The sequence below is a fragment of the Semicossyphus pulcher genome, unplaced genomic scaffold, assembly GCF_022749685.1.
Source record: "Semicossyphus pulcher isolate SPU_LCO1_2020_fin unplaced genomic scaffold, fSemPul1.0.p SCAF_6, whole genome shotgun sequence".
NCBI lineage: Eukaryota > Metazoa > Chordata > Actinopteri > Labriformes > Labridae > Semicossyphus > Semicossyphus pulcher.
In genome coordinates this window covers 14,395,758-14,418,536 of record NW_027211737.1, presented here as the reverse complement: position 1 = coordinate 14,418,536, position 22,779 = coordinate 14,395,758, and the positions used below count along the sequence as shown (strand labels likewise).

Genomic DNA, 22,779 nt, shown 5'->3' with positions numbered 1-22,779 from the left:
AGGACAGCTCCATTTTCACAAGTTGAAAGGGTTACATGTGACTCAAAGATAACCTTTCAGCATCTCCTTTGTGTGTGTGTGTTGTGTGTGTGTACGCTCCAATCCATTACCCGAAATTGGTTTACAGAACCTATGATGTCAGCAGGCCGTTTTTATAATGTCTTTTTAGACCTTGTGCAGCCACAAGATTGCAGTATCATATCCCCACAGTGTTTGAATTTATTTTTTGTTTGCCACTTATCATAATTATGGGTTTTGTATTCAAGGGGTCCTCTCATTGTGCTGGACCTTCCACTAAACTCTGTCACACATGCATCTGCAGGCGTAGACTCCGCCTTTTGTATAAGAGGGCTTTCCTGCTACCATGTGACCATATATGTAGGACCGTGGTTATGGACCCAGTGACCGTCACCACCGCTATTTTTTTTTACTATCATAGATCCAGTGATGTTGCTAGGTGCGTGTCCTACGTCTCTGACACATTGAAATCTAAAGGGACGCAGTAAACTCCCTATCCATGCGTCCAAGGGAATCACCTCATCTTTCCATACAGAACAAAACATGAACAACAAAGTCGTTTTAAAAATCACAGTAATCAGCAAAAGGAACCTGGCTGTCAGAGCACCACTGTTTCAACCCTTTGCGCATCTAATCCGCGCAGACCACCCGTGTGCAGTCTCTCGTCGCGCTAGTTTGGCTGCTACAACAACAGCTATCTTGTCACCATGGATTTCATTTCAACCATTAAAGGACCAGTTCAGCAATTTTCATCCTCAGTCCTTTCATGCTATTATGGGGAGCTAACGCCATTATGTTAGGAAAAAAAATACAATTTGGAAGACACTATCCGCTTCTCCAATGGGCCCTGGAAAACCTCCGCCAGACTATGTAAAACGCATCATCTGGCGGAGGCCAGGGAGCTCGCTAAACTACACTTCCTCAATCTAGGACGCCCGCCTCCGATGTCATGTCTCGTTTGAAATCATCAGGTTTAAAATGTAGACTGCAGACCTGAAGATTTTTTAGACGATCCACGGGTATATTCTTGTCGTATTTCGGATTCTGTACCGCTCTGAGCCATCGCCCGCAGCGATCAATGTCCTCCACTGGAAAACGGTACGCACGCTGGGTGTTGTAGGAATGTAGAATGGGTGAAACCACGAGCTGTTTGTACAACTTTCTCCACGGCTATGGCGCCAATTTCAAATATTATCGCTTCTATCGATTACAGAGAACACCAGCTTTGACTGACAGTGGCTTTTTTTTTCCAGGAGCCAAATGCTCCTTTAATTAAACAGGTCATACTCCGGCAGCGGGCTGTGGCGGCGGTTAACCCGCAAACTGCAAGGGGACATTAGTGTTTCACCGCGGTTAGAAAAATTCAGTAGCGTGACAGCCTTACATATATGTGTTAATTAGGTAAGGTCATGTGTTTCTTCCTGGGAAAGGTAGACTGAATGTGCTACCTAGACATTGTTTGTTGGACCTACACTTCATCCCTCGGTTAGAAATGCTCATTATTTTTCTGTAAGAGAAGTAAACATAGCATTAAAGTGAGGTAGAGATACCAGCAGGGATTTCAGAGAGCTTAATGACCACTTTCCAACATTGAATATTCCCGAGCTACCAACAGTTTCTTTACATCATTTGCTTTTCAATTTTGTTTTTTAATTCCTGACCATCTGCCCTGTTTTTGTTGTGCATTTTAATTCTATGCAGCTGTATAGAGCAGTCGCAGGCTAATTAAAAGAGTAAGTATTTGTGATGCTGTCATGGCTGTAGAGAGGATCTTAACAGCTGCTTGGTGTACAGTTTCTCCTCAGGACCCGAGCCCCGCCACCAGCAGATGAATTGCTCGGGCCTTTAAATCAAGTGTAAAATAAAGACAGACAGAGAGAGAGAGATAAAGGAAGCAAAGGAGGGGCTTATAATTGGAGGATCCAGACGCACGGTTTGCTCCAGTGAAAAGAGGAGTGAAAGAGAAGTTGGTATGGAGACGCGGAGCAGACAGCGGTGGAGACAGAGGCCAAGCGAGAGAGAAAGGGAGGGATTTGAGGGGAAGAATGAGTGAAACCTTAGTACCTGAGGCGTGGGCTGAGGCCTTTAGCTGCTGGTGCCAGAATGTGTTTTTTACGAGGCTGCGGTCAGACGGAAATAAAAGGCAACCGAGCGGCTGAATGGCATCACACACACACACACACACAAGAACACTTTTCAATGGCCTCTCACAGTTTGGTTTTATAATGTCACAGTTATTCAATGTCTCCAGCCCCCATAATGCAGTGTGACTGAACAAGCAGTACACTCTCCCTGGTGGTACGGAGGTAGGGAGTTAGGAGGAAGAGAAGGGAGGAAAAGAAAGCATTAGCAACACCTCTGTGTTCCTTTTAACCGTGCCAAGGGCAAAGAAACAGGTTCTCTTATGTTCTTTGGACTCATTATATACATTTAATGGTCACTTAGTCAAATCTTCTTTTTTATAACAGCATCCCTTTGGTTATTTTTTCTCTTTTTTTATCTCATATAACAACATGCAATGAGCTCGACTTCTCTGCTTATGATTACGAGCAGGAATGCCCGCCCACCTCGCAGTGAGAAAACGCCTAAAAATAAGACGCAGAAGTAGCCGATATTTCCAGTGATGATTCAGTTAGCAGAGGTTATCTGAGGTGCCTCGTGTAGAGACGCGATGTTAACTGGTGAGTAACCTCTCCCAGAAGCCAGAGACTCACAGAGGTGTCGATCATGACCCTCTTTAGCACAGAGGAGGAGCAGAACGTGGAGGAATAGACGGAGAAATATATTTTGAAATCGGTCCTGTCGATGCTTAAAGGCTCCTGAATAAGGACACGGGCTGACTCTCCTGTGTTCTCCGCAGAGTGATACTCGGTGCCGTTGCCATGGAAATGCTGAACATGTGATGGATTATTGGTAAGGGACAGAAAAAGATTTACAGTTTGATTTCTTTTACGGTTTTTCATACTTTTACACCATGTCAGAAAAGGAAAGCGCACTGAAGTCAACGAAGACTCACAGATGTATCAGAAACTGACCTCTTTTTGCAGCCTGATCAGTTTTAAGGGCTGAAATATCAAAATAAAGCTTCTATTGATACTTTTTTGTGTTCATATTCAGCACAAAAGGCTTAAGAGCATTTCATTTCGTGCTGCATGAACGCGTTTCGCAGCAGCAGTTGCATGACTAATGTTGCTTATCCCCACACACCCACACGTATGCACCGACACACACAAACACACACAACAAAAATTGTAGTTGCTTCCTCCTTTTGACTCTCTAACACTTGCTTTCTCCAACGCTCCGATTCCCATGGGAATGCCATGTACAGCAGTGCACACACATGCATCTGCACACACGCTCAGCTATACATTTTAATGTATTTATAGTTTGCGGTTGACATCATATCCTGTGTTTACTATGACTGTTTGTCTCATCGAGCTCCCAGTCACTGTGGCAAACAGTCTATATTTGTGCATGCATACATTCATGTGTGTGTGTGTGTGTGTGAGGGCCATTGTTCTGCAGAGGTCAGTGTGTGAAGGGGACATTTCAGCAGCATATTTCCCAGAGGTCCTTGCAAGGCTCGATTCAATATAGAGCTGGTGTAACCGACCCATGTCAGCGGTTTGTCCGGGAGTGGAGTGTGTGTATTGTTTTATATGTAATGTCCATATGAGTGAGTTTACAGATGGTCTGAGTGTGTGTGTGTGTGTGAGACTGTGTGTCCTGTCTTTTGCACCATTAGCATTCCTCAGTGACGAACAGTACGGGAATGAAATGCTTCTTTCATGTGGCCAACTTCTGTGCTCTGTGTGTGTGTGTGTTTTTTCTGTGTGTCTGTGTGTGTGTGAGAGGGGAGATCTTTTCACTTGAATCGTTGAGATAGAGACAGATACATTTCCCCCTTCAGTGGTAAAGTGCTTTAAGCACTGTACTATTAAGGGCTATTGTTAGAGCTACCCATGACCTGGTCATGACATGGGCCTGTGTGTGTGTGTACGTGTATGCGTGTTTGGCCAATCGTAAGTGTTTGTGTGCCGTTCTTCAGGCTCTACCCATTAATAAGGGGGTACTCAGCCATGGAGTTCACCTTTTCCCCTATAATTGCTCTCTTTCTCCCTCTATCCGACTCACACACACGTACACACAGACACACACGCTCAAGCGTACTCAAGCTACCCTGAAAAAACATTTCAGTCACTGATGTGAAGTTAGATTTTTCTGAAAGGGGAGCCTTTATCGATCTCCTCAGAAGTATGACACAGAACCCGCAGCAGGCAGTGATGGAAGAAGTTTCCAGACTTGACTTAAAGACCAGCTCCAGTCAGTGTTGACAACTCCTCAGTAAGGGAAGTAGCTATTGACTGTCCTAAACGTCGCTAGAAGTCGCTAAATGACGCCATCGCCTGATTTGCATAATTGGCCATTTGCATGTAATTGTAATGGACGCTGTAGGAGAGAGGAATAACATCGTGGGAGGGACAGAAAGTGAGAAAAAAACACCCTCAATATGTTTAGAACTATAAATCAACTTTCTTCTTTTGATTCTTGGTTTGTTTTTTTATTTTGCCATTGAAATAGGCCATCACTTCTCAAAATAACTTCATGACTAATGCTTTGTCTAGACCCACATTACATAAAATATTTTGTCCTGTATTGTTAAAAGTTAGAAATTTTAAAAAATCATTTACATTTACATCCCGCTCTGTAAGCCAGGGCGGGATCAGCGGCGGCTTTGCACACTCGCGATTCATTTGCGGTGTGGACGCGGAGTGGTGTGTCCTCTCCACTCTGACTGCAGCTGGGACTGCTGCGCGAGGCTACTGTGAGACTGACCGCCTGTACTTTGGGATGGGGGAGGGGTTGGCAAGTTGGCAACACCGGCTCCAGTCATGTTTTAAGACATATAAAATGCTCTGCTTGAAATAATAAATTGTGTCTGATATGTTTTTTCTGCAAAATACTTTAATGACCTTGTAAAAATCCTCCCGAGGCATCTCCTCCTTCTCCCTCATTAAAAAATCCTGAATCTGCATAGGCCCCGCCCTCTATGCACATTTAACGTCAACGTTAGTAGTCAGTAGTGGGTTTGCAAAAATTACGATGGCGGTTACAGCTGGTTCGCGCATCGCCAAAGTGGTTGCCATAGGTTATGCATTATGATAAGCATAGCGTCACCCCCTCCATTAACAGGATTGGCTCCTTAGGTTTGTGACGTCTCAATCCTGCCAATCTGAAAACGTGTTGTTCAGCCTGTCCTTGGTACACTGCAGTTTAAAATCAGACAGGCCCAGCCATGGAGATGACTGCTGATGTTGTCACTGAAATGTCTTGTAGCACATGAAAAACAGCTGTTGAAAGAAAGTTGAAAGAAATTCATCCCATCAAATCTCATTTGTCATAACCTTTCGGCCAGATGTGTTCCACCCTCTTTTTATACATTGAAATTATATGTATTCATGTGGCAGGTCAAAAATCAACACACAAATCAGGTACAAACCTAAGCAACCGTACATGAAGGGTATTGTTAAAAGGTGTCATAACACTTACCTGATACAACAGAACGAGGTTAGAGGTGCATGCAGCGGGGCTAAAATGTGTAGGAAACACGCTGGGTGACTCGGTATGCTCTGCTCTCAGGTTTTCAAAGATTTTTGATGATACAGTTTTTTGTTATTCGGCAGAGTCTGTACAACAAAAAGACAGAAAGACGGACTCTGCCAACACTTGAGCTCCGTACTTATCTTTTGATTTTGTAGATGAGACGCGGAGGGTTCATGGAAGCAGATGTTAGTTGCTGTTGGTCACCTCTCCATGGAGATCTTACATGTGGTGAAACAGACAATCATGTCTGTCTGTGGAAATGTGTACTGTGTGTGTGTGTGCATGTCAGGATAATAATAACAATTTCAATTGATTTGTAATGTACCATCACTGACCAGGAATTTGTTTTTGGAGACACCGGTGCAGACGTATTGATTACCCTCCATGGCAACATAAGTACATACAGGCACAACAGGACCTCACAGTCCACAAAATGGAGGGAGAGAGGGAGAGTCGATACAGGGTGAAGGGGGAGACTGGATATCAGATTTTCCACGGAGTTAGATGATCGTCAGTGTGTGTGTGTGTGTGTAGCGATAGAGGTAGTGGTGTTTGATTTGACCATTTGCCAGCTAGACTCTGGGTGTTATTCCCTCCGCTCCAGCAGCTACACACTGGAATACTTCCTGCTTTTGGTTCAGGTATTTCCCAGCAGCGCTAAGGAGGCTGTTTACCAAAGAAAGCTGTAAATGGATGGGTGCTTTACAAAATATATACTGCACAAACGCCTCTATTTACTCTGCATGTGTTTACCTGAACAGAAGAGTTTAGTCTGCCTACCTCTTCCTCCCTCCTTCCTCGCGCTCTGCTTCCCTCAGTCACACACACACACACTTCATACCTATTTTCACATCCGTCTCTGCGGGGCCGTCAGCCATTAATTGTGTCCCAGACTGGGACCAGAGAGAAAGCGTGGCTGGGAGCGCTGGGTGTATGCAGGAGAGAGGCAGGCAAGGCTGGGCACGGCTCTCTCTCCAGGGGAGGAAGTCGCTCTCTCATATCGCTGCCCACATCCATGCTCGGAATAATCGTCTAAATTCACCGCTGAGTTTTTCAGCGTCCCTGAAGATGTTAGTCATTATTACTGTGGAATAAAACAGCTTGTTTCCTTAAGGTTCACCACAATCAGAACAGTGTTATTAAGAAGCAGCAGTAAGGCTTCTCCTCTCACGTCTTGGCCTCTGAAAACGCTGCAATCACGGGTTTTCATTGCCGTCTTCTAACCTATAAAGGATAACTGTTTTAAAAGATGTCTTTCTTTGGTGCGTCTGAACGGCGCGGCTCTCTTTGTTTCTCTACAATAGGGCGATATTAAAAGAGACAGCTTCATTGCCTTGTTTCTCTCCTCTCTCTGCCCCTGATTTAAATCTTAATATTTTCTCTTCATCTGTCCTCTTTTGCCTACTTTGTAATATTTCCCTCTTGTACAAGATTCACTCGGTTTACCATATTTATTTAATCTCTATTTCAGCTCCGTTTTATTGTACGACCATTTCCTCCATTTGAAAGCCGGCATTAATTGCCTGACTTTTATTGATGTGTATTTTTTCATCAAGCCTTACCCAGCTCTGAAAAGAAAATGAAAACATTAGAACATAATATATGTGAGAACAGACTCCCAGCATGCAATATGTTTATTATTTTGCCAGTTTAGTAGTTCAAAGCTGCTGGTGTAAGGCGGAGGATGTGACTCTTCTGCTCATAATGTCCAATAAAAAGTCGGGATCTTGTGTCAGTCAGCACTCTTAATCTCACAAATTGTTTCCTCAGGTGGCGTCGGAGCAGCTCGTGATGCTCTTGGAGCTCCTGCTGGAGGAAGAGGAGCTAAGCGCGGTGGCGATGCGCGCTCTGCAGAGAACTTACAACCCACAGAATCAAGACGCTGAGGTAGGACCACACACACACACTTTAAAGAAACACTTTCACCCACGCACACACATGCCCAGACAAGAGAGCATATGCATCCAAGCTCCATAATCTCTCCCAATAATAAAAAGTAGAAGGTTTCCTCTCTCTTTCCATCCCGAGGCTCGCCGCTTTGTAATGTGTAGTAAATTCTGCAGTAATAGCAGCTCTCTTCTTTACAGCCACCATTACCGTCTAAATCCCACAAGTATTCGCTTTATGCTTTAGCACTGCACACAGTTCCTTAATGGTACTATTAACATTGTTTGTGAGTGAGTGAGTGTGTGTGTAGGGATTTCTTGTCAGTGTTTGTGCTCAGTGCAGGAGTTTGAAATCACAGCTGCAGGGGAGCCGGTCCACGCTTACCTTCATCGTTAACACATGGCTCATCTTGAAAGAAAAGAAAAATGATACACATTTATATTTTTATGAGTTCTAATTAATTATATGAGCCGTTTTGTTTGGGCGATAATGTATATAATGGGGCTCAGATGTTCCCGCGCACAGAGCCAATTAAGGGCTCCATGGTTCTGTGATGTAACTGTCTTACGTGTAATTAAAGGAGCAGTCAGCCCCTGGAAAAAGCCACTGTCAGTCAAAGCTGGTGTTCTCTGTAATTGATAGAAGCAACAATATTTGAAATTGGCGCCATAGCTGGGGAGAAAGTTGTACAAACAGATCGTGGTTTCGCCCATTCTACATTCCTACAACACCCAGCATGCATTGCGCCCCTCCCTCTGAAAGGAACGGCCCAGCGAGAGACGCTGGAGTGAAATACTACCGTTTCACTGCAGGCAATGGCTCAGAGCGGTACAGAATCCGAAATATGATGAGAATATACTGGTGGATCGTCTAAAAAATCTTCAGGTCTGCAGTCTACATTTCAAACCCGACGATTTTGAACGACACATGACATCGGAGGTTGGCGTCCTAGATTGAGGAAGTGTACATTAGCAAGCTCCCTGGCCTCCGCAAGATGACGCACTGTACGTAGTGTGGCGGAGGTTTTCCAGGGCCCATTGGAGAAGCGGATTCAAAGGCACAGAGCCAAATTGCATTTTTTTTCTACCATAATGGCATTAGCTCCTCATAACCGCATGACAGGACTGAGGTTGAAAATCAGCAAACTGTCCCTTTAAGGTAATTAACCTTGAGGTCAAAAGCCGAGGCCACTCTGTGTTTCTCCTCGGGTCCAGCTTCGGGTTTATGGGCCTCTTTCCTCGCACTTCCTGGCAGATGAAACCAGATTCTCATCTGCGATTTCCAGGAAAAACTTTCAGTGTTTGCTAAAAATACACAGCGCCATTATGCACATAGTCATGCATGAAACCACACACTCTCTTTCTCTCACACACAAACATACACACACCTGCATACACCTGTCCAAAGGCAATGGTCCTCTCCTAATGCTAGTAATCTCATTCAGCAGAGGTTAATCACCTACGTCTCTCCTTATAAATGTGCCCATTTATTCTCCCCTCTTTCCCCTTCTTTCTCTCCATTTCTGTCTCCCCCACCACGTCTGATTGCATTCCTCTCTTCACTCAGCTTTTCCTTTGTCTGGTAATGCATCCTCTTCAGAAGATTGATCCGTTCCATATATTTTGGGAGGAATACAGGACTGAGTGCAGTTCAGCGTCTGCAGCCCCTCGCTGTTTACCTCGTAGAGAATGAGAGCTTTTCAGAGTGGATGAATATTGGATTATAGAAATGATTCTTGGCGGCTGAAGAGCGGTTAGTAAGACGTTGACTCAGAGTGCATCGTGATTCGACGAAACACGACACAGATTGTTCACCCTAAAATAGAAGAGTATTATCAGCGCCTGCTGCAGACAGCCAAAATCTCCAGCAAATTATCTGATGATGATTTCAAACCATATTAAGTCCCTTTTAGACGTTTTTTTCTCTTTGCTTCTGCTTAATTTAATGACAGATGCACATTATGCTCTTACATATTGTGAACCAATCTCACTCTGAGGGAAGTTGTAGTGCGGTGATAAAAGGAGCTTGTCTCTGGGTCAAAGGTGCCGTGAAGGCTGGCGTGCAAGCTTAAGTTTCTGTGTGTGATTCTGCGTGAGCGTGTACCCGATAGCGACAGGAAATATGCGGCTGACCACCAGTGTGCGTGCTTCTTTGTGAGCGGTGTGAGTGACCATGAATACGTGTGTGAGCCGGAGCATGTGTTTGCATGTATGAGAGAGAGTTCATGCCTCCCCCTCCCTTCCTCCCTCCTCCCTCCTTTCCTTTCATATGAGCCTCATGTGATGTGAGATTCTGTGTGACTCTGTGCATGTATGTGCATGAGCAGATTTTTCTCAGAGCGAACATGCACTGTTGTGTGTTTCAAAGGCCATCTGTCGGTCAGGAACACAAGGACACATTGTCTGATTCAGCGCAGGTTAGCTCTGCTCCTCCGGTGACCGGAGACTCGGCCGGACCACAACAAGTCTGCTTCCACCGCAACATGTGGAGACATCAGAGCGAGGAAAGAGAGTTATTAAGAGTCAACCAAGGAGTGTTTAGGGAAGAGCTAAAAAAAAGTCAACCCAAGTTTATTTGTATAGCCTTTCATCACGTTGACAGTCTCAGCGGGCTCGCAGGCTGGAAACAGAAACAGCTCTGCAAGGGAACAAGAAAAACTCCCTCCAAAAAAGACTAATGGGAAAACTTTATGAACTCTGAAGAATCACAGAGGAGGGAATCCCCTTCCAGGCCTTAAAGGTGCCACGGGCATTAACGGGTTAGGAAAACAACAATGGCGGCTATAATTAGATTTTATTATGGAGCACAGAAATAAAATGGCAAACATTCCCTTGTGCGGGCTTGTCAGCTTTCATTTTCAACTTTTATGGTCTTATGTGAAATTATAGTGAAAATCTTTGAACAAATCGAGCAATTGGAAGAAAACTTAAGGACTTCCCTAATATCTTTTTTGCTACTTTTTCTAATTTATTAGAGAAGAAATAAGCCGGACAAAGCGAAGGGAAGCGTAGACCCAAGTAATTATCGCCTCAGCTCCGATCGGCATTGATGGGAACACCAAACCCGTGTCAACACGCTAATCTCCGCCCCCTCTCCGGCTCGATGCTATGCTCTGTCGGTAACTTCTGCGACTCCTTGTCATCTCAGTTATAAATCCTCTCGAACATCATTCCAAATTTGTCGCGCAGACGGTGACGCAGCAGAAAAGAAAGGAGGATACTCCACTGGCAATGGGAACAGAGACAATCAGCATCTATAAGCAGGTCTTCCCGGGTCTGAAAAACCTGCGTCAACACGCTAAATTTGGGAAAAGGGGCAAAGAATAACTGTAAGTAGCAGCCCAACACATGCAGGAAAAAAGAGGGTTTTTTTAAGCTGTAACACCTAATTCTTTTCCTCCTTTTATTGGATTTAGTTTTGATTATTAACAGTTGATAGAATATTTCCTCTCCGAGGCTACGTCACCTGCTGTTGTACAGTAAGTGGACAAACAAGAGCTCCACTCCACTCCCTACACGCTGCCGCACATGTGTCCTCTTTATTAGATTCCAACAGTGTGAGTGTGTTCGTCATGCTAAATGCGAGCACACACGGAGTACGTTAGTATCAGTTGTAGCATGTGTGTGTGTCGGACTTGTGGAGGTGGTGGTGGTGGTGCAGGGTGAAGGAGGGCCGGGGGTGCAGTAATAAATGAAGGAATGTCACTGTGTTATTGCATGTGCTGTCAGAGAGAGAGAGGCCCAGCGAGAGGAAGCAAAAAAAAAGGGGGGTAAGAAGAGGTGCACCAGGCAGCTGCTCTGCCCCAGGGCTCTCCCCAGGAATGTAGCCCAGCGCAGGGAACAGCTGCCGGGGCTACGCAGGCCAGAAGGGCAGGGCTGGCACCAGAGGGTACACATACTGTACGCAGACGCACGCACATCCTTGTTCCCATGTGGGCAGAGCTAAAAGAGCATGTTAGACTTGACTTATACCCTTTTTACCCCCTTGCCATGTCTGCTTTGGGGTTTTTGCAGCCATCCAGAATAAACAGAGGCAGAGAATATATGGGGGGAACAGGAAGATTTAAGGTTTTGATGAAAGAGGAACTAGAAAGCTCTTCTGAGACCAATTAAACTCCTGTTTATGTAGTGGGCTGCAGAGGCACTGTGAGGATTTAAATGTGGAGTAAATGGAGCATTGCTCGGTCTCCATTCTCATAAACTACACACACAGGTGGAGGGACAGTGCAACAAACAGAGCAGAGCCTCCGAAGAGTGTGCACACAATCTCACAGCACTCAGGTTGAGCCATTTAAAATCAGTCTCAAGATGAATACCTGCACACACGCTGTTAAAAGCCCCAAATCTTGAGCTGTTAAAACAGATTCAGTCACCAGAAATCCCACGCTTGGTCAGTGTACTCCCCAAAGGACTAGTTTATTACCCTGAGTGAGAGGAGATAGTTATGGAGGAGATTGAAAAACCCACGGAAACCCGGCCAAGCGAAACTGTCAGGCTTTAAAGTGAAGTGACAGAGCTTTAAAACATTTTTCTTCTTGATTTTTTTTATCGCACTTCTGCCTCTTTTATCATCCTCTAACATACACGTGCATGGGCACACACGCACGCGGACACGCCCGTGCACGCTCGTAGCAGATGATGAAGGATGATGGCTGAGGCAGGGACAGAGCCAGTCTCTGATCTCTCCTGTAACCGCGGCAACAGAGCTCCTATTGATCCTCTGGGAGAAAGGCCAGGCATTAGCTTTCACACACATGCACGCATACAGTAAAAACACACCTATACACACTCACTGCTCACACACAAATAGAGAATAAAACAGCACTTTTTAAGCATGAACTCTAGATCGAGACGTTTCCTTTCTGAAACAAAGTTCAGGTCAGTTAATTGTGCGATTCTGGATGAATCTATTCATTGTCAGCGAGCAGCGTCCAGCTTTGTCTCTCAGCCTGTCAGATGAGCCGTTTGTCTTGTGTTACTGGCACTGAGGGAGACCTGATCGCATTAATGTGTGAGGGCGCAGGCCAAAAGCAGAACATAACATGTTTTTTTAAAGGACCAATGAGAGCTGATGACACACACGTGTTTTTGTAAGTGGTATGAAATCAGTCTCAACATCATCTTGAGTGTACGGGGGACGTACACAAGTTGCTCTTACAGCTAGATCAGCCTTGAATGAACAACATGAATCAAAGCCAACCAGTGACCTTACGTAACTTCAGATGTAAGGACCGATATGAACAAGAGCAATTACTTTAATGAAGAGCTTTATTTTGAAGTGAGAAATTATGGGATTTTTAATCTCTTTTAATGCCTAATTCCTTAATCTTCTTTTCTTGTATTTGTTGCTTGTGTTGGTCCGTGTAGACCAGATCGAGCGGAGAAGTCTCTTACGGCATAAAGAGTTTTAAAAAAAGGTCACACTTCCAACAATTTAATACATAATTATTATTGTTTTTAATAGCATTAAAGTGTCCTCTTTGTCTTCTGCTTCCAGGTCCGACATCGCTGGTGTGAGCTGGTGGTCAAACATGCGCACGCTCAGGCTTACGGGGACGTGGAGCACTTTCTGGTTCATGACCAGGTAAATACACACAACAGTTGAACATTTGTACTTCAAACTGAGAGTAAAAGCCTTACATAAAATAAACTCATGGATTTTGTGTGTGTGTGTTCCAGGCTATGGGTGTGTATCTGTACGGGGAGCTGATGGTTCGGGAGGACCCTGAGCAGCAGGCTCTGGCCAGGCGCTGCCTCTCTCTAGTCCAGGAGGAAATGGACCAATCAGCACGCAGAGTGGTGGAGGAGATGGTCTTATGACACTGAAGGTGAAGTCTCATCTTAGTTTTTCCTTCACTGAGTGTTGACGATGCTGTGTGTCCTTTTATTTGGTATACCTGGCAGTATTCTTACAGTTGAGTTAAGGTGCAGAAAAGTGAAATTGGCGTGTTGACGCAGGTTTTTCTGACCCGGGCAGACCCGCTAATAAATGCTGATTGTCTCTTTTCCCATTGCCAGTGAAGTATACTCCTTTAGGTCTCTTTTCTGCTGCGTCAGCGTCTGTTGTCTCAAACGTGCTGGAAACAGGTTTAGTAAACAGTGAAGATGTTACAGTGGTTAGGTCTTTATTGTATCTATTTCTCATTCAGTCTATTTATCAAACACAGCGCTGACAAATCATCATAGCATCGTGCCGGAAAGGGGGCGGAGGTTAGCGTGTCGACCCGGGTTTTGTGTTCCCATCAATGCCAATCGGAGCCGAGGCGATAATTATCCGGGTCTACTGCAGAGTCATTTGTCCCGGCTCTGAATGCCGATTGTAACCTTTCTCACTGTGTTAGTGGGTTTTTTGACCAGTGTGAAAAGGGCTTAATAGAAACGTTTCACCTGCTTTCAATGGCACTGTGGGCAGAAAATCCTTCCACAGGTCTCCTATCAAGCTGAATCCAAAGTGTATAAATATACTTGTGTAGGTTTATGAAATAGAATAGCCAGCAGTCTGCCAAGGGCTTTTTTTTCAGATGTTATATCTTCACTGTTGAGTTTGAAACGACGTAAAGCGTATTGGCATGACAAAGCTCCGATGAGCTTCATAAATATAACAGCAGTATTGCTCAAAAATTCTGTATCATCTTCTCATTTGACAATTGATTGATTGAGTCTTTTGACATCGGAGTTCTTCTTCCTTTTTGTAACTTTCTCTGCACATGAAACACAATATTTCTGTCTCATGTCTGACGTTTTATTCTGAAACGGCGTCTGTAAGAGAAAGCTTTGTGTTGGATTGATCCTGATTCCGGCGGACAGTCCACACTTGAGTCACTTGGCTACCTATAACTCACATTCCTCTCTGAGCTCACTGAGTGTGTGTGTGTGTGTGTGTGTGTGTGTGTGTGTGTGTGTGTGTGTGTAGACTCAGAATGGGGCCTTTTCCGTGGTTTCACAGCAGCGCCATCAGGATGTGTTTGTCAGAGAAGGAATTCGGGAATGTGTTCCTCAAACAAACGAGAGAGGGAAGAGAGAGAGAACGGGTCAGCGAGCATTTCTCTTAGGGGCTCAGGTTGTCTCCGCTCGATGTGGGGTGATTTTTATACCATTGACCCTGAAATTCCTCCTCCTGTGTGTGTGTGTGTGTGAGCATAACCACAACTATCAGCCTCTGAGCGGTTTGACAAGTGAGGGTTTATTGGTGTTACACTAAATGAAGGGAAGAGAGAGATTTATGGTTTGGACAGACAGACAGAGAGAAAAGTGAGGCGGGGAAAGAGCGGAAGGGAGGACTGGGGTGAAGACAGGTCTCTTTGAAGCTGCTGATCTTCTCCTGCTATTACTGACATCAACCTTTGAATGATGAGAGCAGGCAATTAAACGGATCCTGCCTCGACAATTCACTTATAGTCACCCAACTGTTCTTCAAAGCATTTTCACAATACAGGACTATAATGTTATAGTGATTAGTGAGCTTTATGCACTTCTGTTTCCCTTGTCTTGAGGGCAGAGTTTTTCTTTTTTCACTAGATGCCTACAGAAAGTTGTGTGTTTTACAACCTCACACATCCTGCTTGTTGCTAACTAGTAGGACGACAGAGATTGTCAGCAACTTAAAGTGTCACCAATCTTTAAAATGGTGTTTGTGAAGATTCTCTTGCTTTAAAAGAAGAGATGCTGGCGCCGGTTGAGCTCACAGAGGCCACAGTCCTCGCCCCGGGTTCACCTCCCACTCTTTGCCCTTTGCCACATCTCATCCCCTCTCTCTGTTCCCCTGTTTATCCACTGTTCTGTTAGCGCTAGCTTGTGTTTTGTTGCTAGCCAGTGCGAAAGAAAGTGTCTGTCTAGCCCGCAGCCATAACCGAAAGTTAAAGATTTTCTAGCTGAACCAAACGTGTGAGTTTACTTTTGTTTTCCTCAGAGCTTATATCTGGAAAAAAATAATAAATAAAACTTTAATCCAAAGCTAGTATTGGCTTATTACGTTGACAGAAACCGGGCGATGCTAAGCCTCACAAAAACATAATACCTGCAACGCTCTACGTTAGTCAAATTAAAGTTCAGATGATGCAAAACCTACATTTAAGTTCAAGGTTACAATTAGCTGGTTCAGCAGGCTGCAGTTTTCTTTGTGTCCGACGATGTCGCTCAGAACCATCCTTTAGCCAGCTGTGTTATTGTCTCGCAAGTGTAAGGTCAAACAAGGCGCCTGTGACCTTGGTCAACACAGAGGTGCTGCTAAATACTCGTCCCCATCAACCTGAGTGACTTACAGCTCTAAATCCTTTTTTAGGCCGTGACCAAGCCGCTACAAGACAGGCTTTTATCTTCAGACACACACATGCACACACAGACAGAGACAGCTTTATGCATTTGTGCAGGATGTGAAAGGCTTTCTAGACAAGTGCTCGGCATCTGGCTCAGTCCTGATAAATCTCTCTGACACACACACACACACACACACAGACACACGTAGCGCCGATCCGTCTGTGCCCGAAGATCTTTTATCCCCATCCTTCACTCCCTCACTACACCTCCCTGTGGAGCGTCGCTTCAAGTACAGGAGGAATGAAAGGGAGCAGCACAGACACCTTAAAAAGAGTAGAAGAAGAAGAGGAGCATTTAGAGATTAATATCCTAACTTTTACCATCGCTTCCCTTTAGACTGCACCAAACAAAGCTCTGTAAACATCAATGGATCATGTTGGTCAGCTGAGCTCAGGTCCAGATCTCAATCCAATTAAAATGATGGATGAAGCAGCCTCCTCGCTGCTTTCTCATACTGCACTGTGGGGAGATGGAGTCATGTTTTACTGCTCCATTTGTGCTCCCTCATAGTCTTCTCTTAAGTAGAGCAGTCCTCCCTTTACCCTCTCACACCCTCACCCTTTCACACACACACACAGCACAGCACAGTGGGATTAGGCCGAGGCGGGCTGAGCGGGCTCTAACTGAAAACAACATGTCTGTCAAGGCGCACTCCCCGCTCTGTGTTTTTAAAACCTAAAAAAGCACAACCCTTTAAAAGGAGAAGGGTGGTCTCTCCCTGCCCTGTCCTTTTTTTCCCCCTCCCCGCTCACTCCCTCGTTCTTTTCTTCCCCCGGTACATGCCTCTGGAATCCCTCTTGATCCGCTTAATGAGGGGCATATCGCCGGGTTAGCCGAGCGTGGCGAATGGGAGAGGAGGAGGAGAGGGGTAACCAAGGAAAGAGTGTGAGAGAGAAGAGGGAGCGAGGAGCTACAGGTCTGGTCTTTTACGACTGCGCTCGTAGAGGAGGAGAAACAGAAAGAAGAAAGTTAGAGGGGTTTTTTTCGGGGAGCCGGACTTGAGGATGTAAAAAAAAAAAGACAGAGAGAAGATCTTTCATGTCTGGGCTGTGAGGGTTCCTGGCGTGCTGATTTGTGACTTATGATAAAATCACATTGCCAGGGATTACCACACAGCCCTGACCTAGCCGGCTGCCATGACAACCACAACCCCTCCTAAACACACACACACACTTATTCCTAACCCGAGAAACTTAAAACTAAAGAAGACATGATTATTTAAGAGTGCGTGATTGTGTTGGAGGAGTTGGTGATTTGAGAAGGGAAAGGATGATGAGGGAGCCGGGGGGTCTTCATGTGGGTGTTGTGTAAGAGTGTGTGTGCGTGTGTGTGTGTGTACACGTCAGTCCCCCAGACAGGTTTTGTCTCCTCTCTCCAGCCAGGCACAGAGCTTAGCTGATTGGTGAACAGTGATTGATTTCCTCTTTGTTCACAGTGGCTAAGTTCTGCACCTGAGGAGAGCATGACCCAGACGAGCACACAAAGGAAGACAAAGAACGAGTGTGAGACGAAAAGAGAGGAAAGATGTGTGTTTATAAGTTTTTACAGCAGACGCTCTGTGTGTTTAGCCGTCTGTTTTCCTGCTCCTTACTCGATTGTCCTCTTTCACCTTTCCCTCCTTTCTCTTATCTAATTTTCTTTCTCCAGCGTTTCCTTCCTTCCTCACTCTCTCCTCTCTCCAAACTTCACGTTCCCGTCCATAAACTTTCCGCTGAGACCCTCTCACTCAGAAGAATTAAACACACAAGCCTCCTTCGCAGACTCAAAACGCTGCGTAACATCACTAATGAGCGTTCTCCTGTTTTGTCTGTTGTTCTTCCTCTCGTCTTTCATCTTCCTCCCTCGCTCTCTCTCCGCTTCCACCCCTCTGCTTCGGTCTCCTTTTTAGTTATGTAGTAGAAAAGATAATCCTGCAGATGATTCCGGCGGCACGCTCTGTAGTTTTAGCGAAGGTGAGAGCCAAGTAGCTGTAGAGAGGCTGTAGTTTCAGTACTAATGAGGCCTGAGGAGAAGCATAGCTCTGCTCGATGCCGCTGACAGATATTTCATCAATCTGGGAACACTAGCCACCACAATCATCCTCATCCTCTGAATTGTTCCTCGTCCACTTTGGTTTGTTTCCTAAAGTCATACGTGTTTGCGTTGTAATTACTTGAAAGGAAGAGTTTGATGAACGGCGGTATCTAAAAAAGTCAACTCATCAGTAGGGCTGGGTATGGATAAGGATTTCTCAATTTTTCGATTCGATTCACTAGCTCCCGATTCGATTTGATTCAACTTGCGCGAGATTTGGCCATGAGATCTCAAAGCACGAAGAACAAAACCACACGAGACTAAGAGTTATGGGGAAAGGCATACTGTACAACAAGCCGAAAATACACTTGTGGATCACTGATGTATCCGTAGTAGCTGCAGTAAACAAGTCCGGGCATGTCTCCCTCACTGCCGTGTTTCGAGGGGATGTGCTGAGTCGCGCTGCGTTGATGAGCGCTCAGAAATGTGAGCGATCAGACACGTTTTTACATATTTCTAAAGATTTATGAATCGATATCGGGTCATTCAAATGAGAATCGATTCAAATCAGAAAAATCTATTTTTTAAACCCAGCTCTACTCATCAGTGCTCTACAAAGTGTATATCTTTATGAAATACCTCAAACCTAATTCGGCATTTTTGTAATTACTCACTTATCATCGGACAAATAATCTGATGCCATATCTGTTTTAAGATAAGATTATCCAACACTAGCCATACTGGCAGCTGGTTAGCTAAGCTTATAATAAAGACTAGAAACCAATAAAGATGGACGACACGTCTCCACCTGCTACTAGCCACTGCAAACTGCGAATATGAGGCGTGAGTGTAGCCCTGTGAGAAGAACAACCACTTTGGCGCTCAGTACTCCAGCTCGCTCCCTGCCCCGAGCTGAAGGTCCGACTCAATTAACACAAATCACTCACTCACACACGCACACAATCTTGGGAAAACGAGCGTCACAAATCCCACGAGATGACTCTCTTTACTATCAGAAGTTGATCAATTCGGTCCAAAAACAATCAGAAGGTCTAGAAGAGCTGCACGATTAAATTTAATCTCCATTAATGGTAGCGGAGTGCTAAACCAGAAGTTCGCCCGATCGAGTGACGGAAGTCTCTAGTGCGCATTCTCATTAGGCGCTTGGGCTTCTTCTTTCCACAAGAAAGCGTATTTTCCAAAGTAACATCTTTTTCTTTAACTTAATGGATTAGATGAGATACCGGTCGTCAAGGCCTGCAGACATCAGCCCTCAAAATCTTCCTTTTAGTACTCAAAGTGCTTCAGGTTTTAAACTTCAAATCACTTTGGCAGTGAAATGTGCCGTCCGTGCATCCCTGCCTGATATGTATTGATTTCTGATCTAATCTCAGCCGGAGGAAGCAGAGATACAGAGATCCATAAAGCAGGCAGATTCTCACACTTTTGAACTGTGAAGGAAACAAGACTGAGGCGTCATCTTGTAAGAATGTTAGAGCTTTCCATCATTAAGAGTCGTCACTTCCACTGTTATGGGACAATTAAGTGTCTCTGCAGTGGATTTACTGCACTATTCTGTCTAAACAGCCTCAGATAGGAGAAACAAAAGGCTGTGATCCTGTAAAACACCCACTGATAACTAGCAAAGCAGGAATTGTCAAATGGGCTTCACCACACGCTTTGTTGGAGGCATTACAGAGTGTACCGAGAGAGGGTTCCCAAATTAGTCGAGATAAGCTTTAAACAATGCAGACTGCCAACTGTTTCTGCCAGCACAATGATCAATAACTCTCAGTCTGTCCCACTTGTCCTGAGAAATAGATTTGTTTTTGAGCTGTTATACAGCAAACTCAGTTTGCATCTTTCCAAGCAGGAAGTTTAACAGAATAATTCCCAAGCCGTCAATGACTGCAGCTGGACGTCGTGTAAAGAGGAATGACTGAGACGTTATATCTTTGCTGTAATGTGGGTGCAGTCTGGCAGAGTACAATGCTTAACCAGCTGAGAGCTATACTGATGTGGCCCGATCCCTCCTTTATCAAAACAGTGACAGATGGCTGGAGGTCTATTTTAGAGCTGGTCAGTCTTTTTTCAGGCGATCAGAATATGAGCCGCGAGGAGGTATATTACAGCGCTCTATATTCACGACGACAAAATGGCGACTAAACGAGGACAGATGTGTGAATTAGAAATGAGGGCCATGTGGAGCCTGCCATTTTTAGTCCTATATTTAGGGCCTGTTAAAAGAGTAATGACCATCAAAGGCCTGTAAAAGAGAGGAATTGCCATCAGAGCGCGTATTCAAAAGGTGATTTATTACACTCTAATAGGGGGGGAAATGGTGCAGCGCACATCAAAGGACAAAGCAACATTGTATGGAGACACCAAAAATAAACTTAATCTGCCCACACCTTCTCCTTTTCTCGCAACTAAACCTGACTGATTGTCTCTTTAATGTTGGGTCTTTTCTAACAGGCTGCTGCTTTTCAAAGTAAAAGTTGGCAACTTTTTGACTTTAAGTAAAGCAGTATGTATCCGTGCTCCGTACAGAAGGTGAAGGAATGTGACTCTGAAGGATTTATAGTCACTTTTTTATGATCAGACTCCCTAAAATAGTCTTACGGCCTTTTTTTTTAATGTCAACCAATCCTTTTGGAAATCTCCCATCATGCAGCAGCGGTCTTGCTGACACTGCGGTGGGAGAGGTTTCTACCGTGTCAACCACACCTTTCACCAGCTATTCAGAAACCCAACAATCTCAGCAGTGTAAATGAACCGACAGGAGTGTGGTTTATTGTTGGTTTGGCAAAGCGGAACGCAGCCCGACACGCAGCTGGAGCTGGCATCGCTTTTTTTGCTTCATTACAAACGCTGCAAAAAAGAAGGGAAAAATGTGCGTTCACAGCCAGCGAGTGCTTCACGAGACGAAGAGATTTGGGCTTGGCTTCCTGTGCCTACTGAGCTGATAATCAGTCCTATAGAACCACTGGCTCAGTTCAGCAGGAACAGGAGTCCAGGCCGCTCACCGACGAACCACAAACAAACATGAGCACTGGTCCCCAAAGACTTCTCCTGTGCTCATTTGCTAGCTGCTGTTCTATTGGACAAGTACAGGATTTTATTTTATGACATGTCTTTTCAGGATTTGAAAAAACTTTTGCATCCATGCTTTTTCATGACTTTCAAATATCAAGGTGTATAATAATTCGGGGACAAAATAAAGACAACTATGACCGGGTTTTGGTCTAACCTGGCTGAGCCAGGCTCATAAGTTATCTGTCGGCAGGTGTCTCTTTTGCTGCAACTATTTACTGATGACTTGAGTTAATTGACAGAACAGTTCTGCAAACAATACACATGTTTTTGTCTGTTTTATATGATGGTAAATTGAATATCTATGGTTTTTGGACTGAACTCACAAAACAAGCAACTTAAGGACGTCATATTGAGTTTCTGGGAAATTTAATTTACACAATTTAAATTGACATTACTAATTGATTAATCCAAGGAAAAGTTTAGCTATTAATAGACTTATTCATAAAAAAAATAAGCATTTACACTCACCGGCCACTTCATTGGGTACACCTGTAAAATCTAATGCAGTTCAATACAACAGCACTGCCATGAGAGTCAGAAGTGTGTAAATTCAATGATGTTTATTACTGAGGCCATAGTTGAAGGTAGTGTTGGACTGAACTAAATTATATTTAGATGTGTCTTTAATGTTTTGTGCTCCCTATTTACATACATGAGGGGCCAGAGTATTAGGAACACCTGTGAATATAATGCAGCTCAGTACAGCCCCAAAACCAGTTATGACCTTTACGCTAAAGTATCATTGAATTAACACCTCTACGACAGCTTAGTAAAAAGCCTGTACATTACAGGCAACATGAAAGCAAATCTTATGGCTGAGCTGGTGTATTGGATTACATTAGATTTTTGAAGTGTACCTAATGAAGTGGCCGGTGGGTATTTCAGCAGATTAATAAGATACGGCAGCTAAGTTACATTATTTTATAGTGTCTGTATTACATAGTTTGTCCACTAGAGGGCACTGGCAAGAAGTATTTTTTTCTCCATTAAGCAGGTTTAAGAGATCTTTATCAAGATTTATATCCGCAGATCTGTTCTTATTACATGTTTTTATTCTCTCAAATGTTGGTATCTGCCTCATAAATCCAGTACTGGTTAAATTTTGTGTGGCTTAAAGCACAAAACCTGAACACGCCTAATTATCTGGACTGAACCCACAGCATTCAGTGTTTGTGTTCACGTCAGGTAGACGCCAACAGTTCAGCCAGAGGGTTGTGGATATCTACCAAATGTTCCGTAATGCTCCAATCTTTACGTATCTTTCTATTCCAGGCGGCTGACCAGGGCTGGAGATGATGGGAGTTTGGCACACAGGATGTAGGAGGATCCAGCAATCAGCGCATCTTCAGTAAGAGCGGGGACGCTGCAGAATCGCTCAGCAGCGTGAACAGCAGAACGATGTTCTCTGACTCCACAGCCAGGGCCAAATGGAAACTTTGAGAGCAGAGCGGAGCTGTTCTGTTTATTCAACACTGAAGATGTCGCTGGTGACACGAGCTGTTTGTAGGAAGATATAATGTTGTTTTTCTACATTATTAGAGTGAAATAAATTCCATCATTTTACTTGTTTTAAAATGATTGATAATGGGAAGAGAAATAAGTCTTTGATGCAGACAGTTTCCCTCCTGTGTGTGTAGGTGAGTTCATGTGTGTTTAGTCTGAAGTCATGATCTGGTTCAGAGTTTAGACTGTAAATACTTTCAGGTCAGTAATGTTTTTATACATAACATTCATTCATTCAACACTGGAACATTTAACACTGTAAATTATTGTTTTGTTACTGCAATGAGAACAAATACTGGGAAATTATTTTTCTGTTTTATTGTGAGATAAAATCTTTAATATG

General features: G+C 44.3%; 1 protein-coding gene across 1 annotated transcript in view; it reads left to right on the top strand.

The window, feature by feature from the left end:
• aopep (aminopeptidase O (putative)) overlaps nucleotides 1-22,779 on the top strand; it is an 81,631-nt gene extending 58,852 nt beyond the window's left edge. Inside the window, exons 14-17 of the mRNA XM_069683352.1 lie at nucleotides 7,393-7,509; nucleotides 13,006-13,092; nucleotides 13,188-13,336; nucleotides 22,206-22,779. Of these exons, the coding sequence (XP_069539453.1) occupies nucleotides 7,393-7,509; nucleotides 13,006-13,092; nucleotides 13,188-13,328 (345 nt within the window). The 3' untranslated portion in view covers nucleotides 13,329-13,336; nucleotides 22,206-22,779. The remainder of the gene's footprint in view (nucleotides 1-7,392; nucleotides 7,510-13,005; nucleotides 13,093-13,187; nucleotides 13,337-22,205) is intronic.